Below are 9,589 nucleotides of genomic sequence, written 5' to 3'. Positions count from 1 at the left end.
GTGATGTGACTTCTGTGAAATGTCATTATAATGGCCCTACTTTGCAGTAAATGCATTGTGCAGAGTACAAATATAAATCGGCTTACAGATGTGCACAACAAAGTTCTTCAAAAAAAGATTAAGGGGATTTTTTTTTAATTCATAAAAGCATTCAAAGGCCACCTGCGCAGATTAAATATGAAGATAAAACATTTCTAAATTCGTTTTATTTCTTAGTTTGCGTTGTGTACATTTATGGATGTTGGTTTTATGACATGTGTATTTTCTTTTAAAATCTGTAATATCTTTCAAGTAACTATGAAAATGTCATTTCGCTTCAAACGCTTTTAGATTAATCTAGGTTTTTGGAAAATTGTTTCAATTCTACCAAAAACAAATCTCTGTAAATAACGATGTGCATTGCACTTTTGGTGTGTTAACTGGTTGTGTCCAATTGTGGAATACTTAGCTAATGCTCTAATTCCATTGTATGCTATTTCATTTGACTAAAGAATAAATTATCCTGCCACAAAGAAAAATTCCGTTCTGCTAATAAAGTGCTTCATATTAACATTATGAACAGTGTGTCACAATTAAAAACTTAATTAAAATTTTTAACGCCCAATATGTCCTTTAGCATCAGCAATATGGCAGTTACGCTTCTTTATTACCCAACATGTACTACTTTATAATTACGCATCTCTATATCTTTTATCCTATACTTAATTATTCTGCAATCAGTATCCATGGAGTTTTTCTACAATACACATTTTCCCTTTTTTTTTGGTCTCAATACTTACTCTTGATCGCATTTACAATGCAACACAGCGTGGAAGCGGAAATTAAAGTAGTGGAACTTCTTGGTGAAGGGCTCTATGATGTGATGGCAGAGATCGTGGTCCCGGCAGCACACGTCTAACTCGTTATCCTCCCCTAAATCGTCGTACTCAGTGGCCAGTTGTCCCCTCCCACACCATCTGGTGCCGGGGTACATCAGGAAGCTGGCAAACAGAGAGGAGCGCTTGCTTCTTCTGGTTCCTCCTTTGTCGTTTGTTGGAGAGATTTCAACATCGTACACCGGAATAAGTTCTTCCCGTGGAAGACGATGGTTTCGTTTGATTTTATTTGCAATTTTGTGGCAAAGTTTAATATCGTGTCTGATCTTGATCAGATCTCTAAAATTCTGCAAAAACTTTCTCCGGCGAAAAAACACAAGAGCACTGGAGTTTGTATCACGAGCATTGGAATTGTACAGAGAAAACACGTCACCTTGTTCTTTTCGGTAGAAAATTTTAGAATCGTTAGCAAAATCCTGCACGAACTGCAGAATGGTAGCGTTTTCTACTGAGAACTCACAGTCTTTGATGACACCATTCTGGTAAACAGTTTGTATCAGTTTGCTACCATCCGTGATTTGATGCAATTTTGTTTCATAAATAGAGTCCAAAAATGCGGTGGTCTCCAACATAAAAATTCCTTTGAAAGCAATCCGAAGTTCTCTTTCATGTCTGAAACTATTGTATCGTACGCTCACAAATTTTTTATTTGCATTACTTTTTTTCTCAGACCATTTTCGGCTATTTGAGTATTTTACTAAGCACATAAATCCCAAACATAATATCAAAAATTTCTCCTTAATTTTTTTAGGTTTCATCGTCGTTCATAGTACACAAAAATTTCTAATTCTTTTTTTCTCAAGAAAAACTGCCTTTAATAAGCTGTAATTGCTTCATTTAAATTCCATATTAACAAGCGGGGGAACAAGGGGAGACTGGGAAACCGTGGGTTTACATACTGCCTTATACGAGTCCTCCACGTTTGACTTGCGTTTGACAAAAGTCCTCTCGGCCCGATTTGCTGCTCTCAACGATACCGTGTTTCTGTACTTCACAGTCCCAGACAGAAAAATGACTAAATATTAAACTGTCATATTTGATTTAGACAAAAAAATATATTTCGTCACAGTTAAAAAGGGTAATCAGGTGAGGAAATTCTCGCGTAGTGTTTTCTTTTAGTCGACAAATTTAGTGGGTTTTATTTTGACACATTTGAAATACTGTTTAGAAGAATTGCGGACAAATAAGACGTATTGTATTAAAATGATTAATGTCAACCCCTGGGAATGTTGAAGTGCAAACTGATGAATAAGGTGATTAATTTTAGTTCAAACTATCCTTTAATATGTTGCGATTGTATATAATCATATATACATGCATGTAGGAATAATGACTGAAGGTTTACATATATCTTTGAGGTATTTTTTTATGAGCTTAATAACGAATAGGTAATAAAAATTTACGAGGAATGTAAACTTCCCATGTTTCGTTTACTTAAGGTGTTCATTAATTGATTATCTTACGTAGGATGCAAACTTTATTTACCAACCAATTAAATTGCATAAATTTTTTCTGCACTTTTGTCTAGCTATTATGGTCCTAATTAAATGCTGCATTAATTATAACAAGGAAGTTTTCTTAATTAAGTAATAATTGTTATTAGCCAGTTTACATAGTTAACATTATTGATATCCTTCCTGCTCCTTGTCTGTGATGGACTGTGTTTGAATCGTTACGTAACATAAAAGACCATACAATATCAGCATTCCAGGACTGCAGATTATATTCCACCAATTGTAACACTTCATGATTAAAGGGTATTCATTGTGACAAAATAAAGGTAAATGTTTTGTCATATTTTCATGCAATCTCTAGATTCACACGCTAATAAATTTCAGACTATTCAAATATAATTTGTTGCAACGATGCATTTTATTTGTATTCGATATTTATTTCAGATAAATTAAGATGCCTAAACCCCAAAACCAACAAGTTTTAATTTTTATCTCATTATTTCGGTTTTAATTCCTAATTTTTTAAAATGTTTATTGAAGATCGAGAATGTTTCATGTCAGTAGAGAATAACGCAGAGGGCCATAATCTCGGATTTTGAAGCGTAGAGCAAGTTTTACATAAAAGATGAATAAAACATGGTTTATCTAATTTGTATAAATTTGTTGTCTGTTTGTCAAAGAGGCATCACCATGACACTGTTTGAAATAATTTCACGGGAGTTTCTTTGGGGAATGATATTAATACAAACTTTATATATTTTAATGGGAATGACACAAATACAAAAAAATAAAAAAAATAAATACAAGATGTGTTTGTGAAACACTGATGCCCCCGTGGCAACATAGCGAAGGTTAAATCTTCTCAAATGCAAATCAGATTTATTGGTACCCAAAGTAAGGCCTTCTCATAAGAAATACAATTATGAAATATGAAAGCCTTAGCACCACCTGTTCGAAAAGTTATGGCCAAGTTTAAAGTTTTTTTAAAGGTAGGTCAAACTCCAGGGTCAAGGTTAAAGTTGTTGGTTTCTTAAAAAAATTGTACCGTCACCAGGATTACATATGATAAGTATGAAAACCTTAACTCTAACCGTTCAAAAGTTATGGGCAAGGTTCAAGTTTATTTAAAAGTTTGTCAAACTCAAAGGTCAAAGTCAAATAGTCAAAGTTGTTGTTATCTAATGAAAGTTCTTGTCACAGGGATAACATATGTAAAGTATGAAAGCCCTAGCTCTAACCGTTGCGGTCCGAAAGTTATGACCAAGGTTAAAGTTTTTTAAAAGCAGGTCAAACTCCTAGGTCAAGGTCAAAGTTGTTGGTACCCAAAGAAAGGTCTTGTTACAAGAATTACATACAGGTATGTGAAGTACGAAAGCCCTAGCCCTTACCATTAAAAAGCTATCGTCAAGATTAAAGATTTTAAAAAGTAGTCAAGGTCAAAGGGTAAAAGTTGTTGGTATCCAATGGAAGGTCTTGTCACAAAGAATACATAATATGAAGTATGAAAATCCTAGCACCAGCCACTCAAAGGTTATGGCCAAAGTAAAATTTTGAAATATTTGTGTACAAGTAGGTCAAATTTCAAGGTCAATGTCAGAAGGTCAAATTTGGTGGTATATACCCAAAGAAAGATCTTGTCTGAGGAATACACCTATCAAATATAAAAGCCGTAGCCCCATCCAGCCAAGAGTTATGGGCAAGGTTAAAGTTTTTGCGGACAAAAAGTCAGCTAGACAGACAGACAGACAGACAGACGGACGGACAGGGCAAAAACTATATACCCCCGTAACTTTGTTTACAGTGCATAATAATTAAACTTGAATTGATCAAAACTGGATCACTTTTTTCCAATTAGAAAAATATACATTAATACGTTATTATGTTCCCCAAACGAAGTTGGGGAACATGTTGTTTTTACTCTGTTTCTTATTATGTTCCCCAAACGAAGTTGGGGAACATATTGTTTTTACTCTGTTTCTTATTATGTTCCCCAAACGAAGTTGGGGAACATATTGTTTTTACTCTGTTTCTTATTATTATTATTATTATTTTTCTTCTTCTTCTTCCTGGGTACTTTTTTGTCCGGGAATGATCTAGTAAACTGTTCGTCCGATGTAGGTAAAACCTTTTTAGGGTCAGTAGACATGTTATGTAGATTTGCGGAATCAAGGTCATTTTGCGCGCACGTGCTTGCAAGAGCGCGCACGTGCAACACGTGAAATGACCAATATAATAGATACAGCCGCAACTTTTCTATTTTTTGATGAAATGCTTTGAAACTCATAATGTGAGGATATATTAGTAGCATAGACATGACGACATGGTCAAAATAGCAAGATCTCACGCGCATGCACGTGCGCTTCGCTCTGATTGGCTGAAACTAAAGTCTAAATATCTTTCTTGTTTTTTGACAAAATCCTTTGAAATTTTGAATATAGCCATGCATTAGGATATCCTACAACACGATATATAGCAATTTTCATGAAAACACGTGCATGCACGTGCGCTGCATTCTGATTGGCTTAAACTTTAAATAGCTATAACTTCCTTGGTTTTCAACCAAACAGGATGGGATTTGGAACATTGATAGATATAATGGACTTCTACAAGAAAGTATGGTCGCCATGCACATTCATACACGTGCGTGTACGTGCGCTGTAATATGATTGGCTTTAACTTTAAACAGTATAACTCCTTTGATTTTCAACCAAACGGGGTGGGATTTAGAACATAGATAGATCTAATGGACCTCTACAAGAAGACATGTTTACCAAGCTCATGTATGCACGTGCGTGCACGTGAAATGAGTAAAATCAAAAATACACTTGAATGAGCTTATTCTTTAATACTTTTGGATTAAATACTTTAATATTTAGCATATTTAATATATAGATTGTGTAGACAAGATGATATGGTCATTACGCACATGCATTCACATGCGCACGCATGCAATGCTAAAATTTGAATGAACTTGGTACACTTCTAGGTAAACGTTGTTAAAGTCTCAAATGCAAAGAGTTTGTCTTATTTAATGAAGCTTACAGGAAATATGACACCAAAAGGGATTTGGGGAGCGTTTGGGGAACATCTGTAACGGTCCCCGTTACAATTAGCACTAGTTATTATTATTCTTATTATTTTTCTTCCTGGGAAAATTTTGTCCGCGAGTGATCTTGTAAACTACACATCAGACTAAGGTGAAATGTTTATAGGGTCAGTAGACATGTAATGTAGATTTGCGGAACGAAGGTCATTTTGCGAGCACGTGCTTGCAAGAGCGCGCACGTGCAACATGATAAATGACCGATTTAATTGATATAGATGTAACTTTTTAAATTTTAGATGAAATGCTTTAGAACTCATAATATAAGGATATATTAGTAGCATAGACAATATGACATGGTCAAAATAGCAAGATCTCACGCGCATGCACGTGCGCTGCACTCTGATTGGCTGAAACAAAAATGTCAATATCTTTTTTGTTTTTTGACGAAATGCTTTGAAATTTTGAACATAGCCATGCATTAGGATATCCTACAACATGATATATAGCAATTATCATGAAAACACGTGCATGCACGTGCGCTGCAATCTGATTGGCTTAAACTTTAAATAGCTATAACTCATTTGGTTTTCAACCAAAGAGGATGGGATTTGAAACATAGATAGATATAATGAACTACTACAAGAAGGTATGGTCACCCTGCACATGGATACACGTGCGTGTACGTGCGCTGCAATCTGATTGGCTGAAACTTTAAACAGCTATAACTCCCTTGGTTTTCAACCAAACAGGATGGAATTTGGAACATAGATAGATATAATGGACTACTACAAGAAAGGTATGGTCACCATGCACATGCTTGTACGTGCGCTGCAACCTGATTGGCTTAAACGTTAAACAGCTATAACTGCCCTTGGTTTTCAACCAAATGGGGTGGAATTTAGAACATAGATAGATGTAATGGACTTCTACAAGAAGGTATGGTCACCGAGTTCATGTATGCACGTGCGTGCATGAAATGAACGAAATCAAAAATACACTTGAATGAGCGTATTCTTTATTACTTTTGGATTAAATACTTTATTTTTTAGTGTATTAAAATATATGGATTGTGTAGACAAAATGATATGGTCATTTCGCACAGGCATTCGCATGCGCACGCGTGCAATGCTAAAATTTGAATGAACTTAGTACACTTCCGGGTAAATGTTGTTAAAGTCTCAAATACATAGAGTTTGTCTTATTTAATGAAGCTTACAGGTAATATGGCACAAAAAGAGAGTTGGGGAGCGTTTGGGGAACATCTGTAACGGTCCCCGTTACAATTAGCACTAGTTCTTATTCTTATTATTATTTTTCTTCCTGGGAAAATTTTGTCCGCGAGTGATCTTGTAAACTACACATCCGACTAAGGTAAAATGTTTTTAGGGTCAGTAGACATGTTATGTAGATTTGCCGAACAAAGGTCATTTTGCGCGCACGTGCTTGCAAGAGCGCGCACGTGCAACAGTGAAATGACCGATTTAATTGATATAGGCTTAACTTTTTTAATTTTTGATGAAATGCTTTGAAACTCATAATGTAAGGATATATTAGTAATATAGACAAGATGACATGGTCAAAATAGCAAGATCTCACGCGCATGCACGTGCGCTGCAATCTGATTGGCTAACACTAAAGTCTCAATATCTTTCTTGTTTTTTGACTAAATCCTTTGAAATTTTGAACATAGCCATGCATTAGGTTATCCTACAACATGATATATAGAAATTATCATGAAAACACGTGCATGCACGTGCGCTGCAATCTGATTGGCTGAAACTTGAAATGGCTATATCTCCTTTGTTTTTTGACGAAAAGCTTTGAAATTTAAAACAAAGTCATGCATTAGAATATCCTACAATATGCTATAGAGAAATTTTCATAAAATCACGCGATTGCACGTGCGCTGCAATCTGATTGGCTGAAACTTTAAATGGCTATATCTCCTTTGTTTTTTGAAGAAATGGTTTGAAATTTAAAGCATAGTCATGCATTAGGATATCCTACAATATGGCAAAAAAAAAAAATTCATGAAATCACGCGATTGCACGTGTGCTGCAATCTGATTGGCTGAAACTTTAAATGGCTATATCTCCTTTGTTTTTTGACGAAATGGTTTGAAATTTAAAACATAGTCATGCATTAGGATATCCTACCATATGGCATTGAAAAATTTTCATGAAATCACGCGATTGCACGTGTGCTGCAATCTGATTGGCTGAAACTTTAAATGGCTATAACTCCCTTGGTTTTCATCCAAACAGGATGGGATTTAGAACATAGATAGATATAAGGGACTCCTTCAAGAAGGTATGATCATCTTGCACATGCACACAGTTTGTCTTTTTTAATGAAGCTTACAGGGAATATGGCACCAAAAGGGAGTTGGGGAGCGTTTGGGGAACATCTGTAACGGTCTCCGTTACAATTAGCACTAGTTATTATTATTTTTCTTCTTGGGAAAATTTTGTCCGCGAATGATCTTGTAAAGTACACATCCGATTAAGGGGAAACCTTTTTAGGATAAGTAGGCATGTTATGTAGATTTGCGGAACGAGGGTCATTTTGCGCGCACGTGCTTGCAAGAGCGCGCACGTGCAACACGTGAAATGACCAATATACTTGAAATTGCCGTAACTTTTACATTTTTTGATGTAATGCTTTGATATTTAGAATATATAGACATATTATAAATGTAGATGAGATGACATTGTCAACATGCCATTTTGCGCGCACGTGCTTGCAAGAGCGAGCACGTGCAACACGTGAAATGACAAATATAATGGATATAGCCATTACTTTTCTATTTTTTGATGAAATCTTTTGAAATTTATAATGTAAGGATATATTAGTAGTGTAGACAAGATGACATAATCAAAAAAGCAAGATCTCACGCGCATGCACGTGCGCTTCGCTCTGATTGGCTGAAACTAAAGTCTCAATATCTTTCTTGTTTTTTGACGAAATCCTTTGAAATTTTAAACATAGCCATGAATTAGGATGTCCTACAACATGATATATAGAAATTATCATGAAAACACGTGCATGCACGTGCGCTGCAATCTGATTGGCTGAAACTTTAAATAGCTATAACTCCCTTGGTTTTCAACCATTCAGGATGGGATTTGGAACATAGATATATAAAATGAACTTCTACAAGAAGGTATGGTCACCATGCACATGCATACACGTGCGTGTACGTGAGCTGCAATCTGATTGGCTGAAACTTTAAAAAGTTATAACTCCCTTGGTTTTCAACCAAACAAGATGGGATTTGGAACATAGATATATATATATAATGGACTTCTACAAGAAGGTATGGTCACCATGCTCATGTATGCACGTGCGTGCACGCGAAATGGGTAAAATCAAAAATACACTTGAATGGGCGAATTTTTTTAATACTCTTGGATTAAATATTTTGATATTTAGTATATTAAAATATATAGATTGTGTAGACAAGATGTTATGGTCATTACGTACATGCATTCACATGCGCACACATGCAATGCTAAAATTTGAATGAGCATGGTACATTTCTGGGTAAACGTTGTTAAAGTCTCAAATCCATAGAGTTTGTGTTATTTAATGAGGCTTACAGGGGATATGGCACCGAAAGGGAGTTGGGGAGCGTTTGGGGAACATCTGTAACGGTCCCCGTTACAATTAGCACTAGTTACGTTTGGAACGTTTGCTAAAATATATATGATATCGGAATAGCATTATTTGTTTCGTCTATACATGAAATATTTCATTAATATAAACTGGAAACAAACACAATCAAAAAGTTCAAAAAGAAAAAAAAATCAAAACTGTATTTTATAGCTAATCAAAAGATAAAAATCTTGTTTATGTTAGTCTAGTAACTGAGCTTGGTCACTGGGACAGATCATCGCCTTATCTGTGATAATCTTCTGTGACTACAATATCACAGTCTCAAGTTAGTACAGATTATTGTCTTTCATGTATAACATAATTTATAACATTGAGTTTGTGAGATATATTGTACATGTATGGGTTTCTCGGAAAAAGAACAACGCTACAAAAGATGGTAATTGGCGTTATTTCAGTATATATATTTAGTCTCGGAAATCGGATGAACCAGATCAAAGGGAGATAAGTCTGGTAATGTCTGGGTCCAAAAACAGAATCCCATGACTAGGCTTTGAGGTTTCCGTTAATATCTGCCGGTGGTTTCTTTATTGAATTACGGT

General features: G+C 35.3%; 1 protein-coding gene across 1 annotated transcript; it reads right to left on the bottom strand.

Moving 5' to 3' along the window:
* Nucleotides 1-775: 775 nt before the first annotated feature.
* On the bottom strand, nt 776-1,849 carry LOC134268529 (uncharacterized). Its single transcript, XM_062750798.1, has one exon. The coding sequence runs from the start codon at nt 1,631-1,633 to the stop codon at nt 776-778; it is 858 nt and encodes a 285-aa protein (XP_062606782.1). The 5' UTR covers nt 1,634-1,849.
* Nucleotides 1,850-9,589: the final 7,740 nt, after the last annotated feature.

This window comes from Saccostrea cucullata, unplaced genomic scaffold, assembly GCF_032062105.1.
Source record: "Saccostrea cucullata isolate Sc308-1 unplaced genomic scaffold, CSIRO_AGI_Scuc_v1 ctg15373, whole genome shotgun sequence".
Lineage (NCBI taxonomy): Eukaryota > Metazoa > Mollusca > Bivalvia > Ostreida > Ostreidae > Saccostrea > Saccostrea cuccullata.
The sequence above is the reverse complement of the archived record's forward strand: the minus strand, read 5'-3'. Positions and strand labels throughout refer to the sequence as shown.

Bases quoted from the DNA above. Each gene is read 5' to 3' on its own strand.
- LOC134268529 (XM_062750798.1), bottom strand. From the start codon at position 1,633: ATGAAACCTAAAAAAATTAAGGAGAAATTTTTGATATTATGTTTGGGA.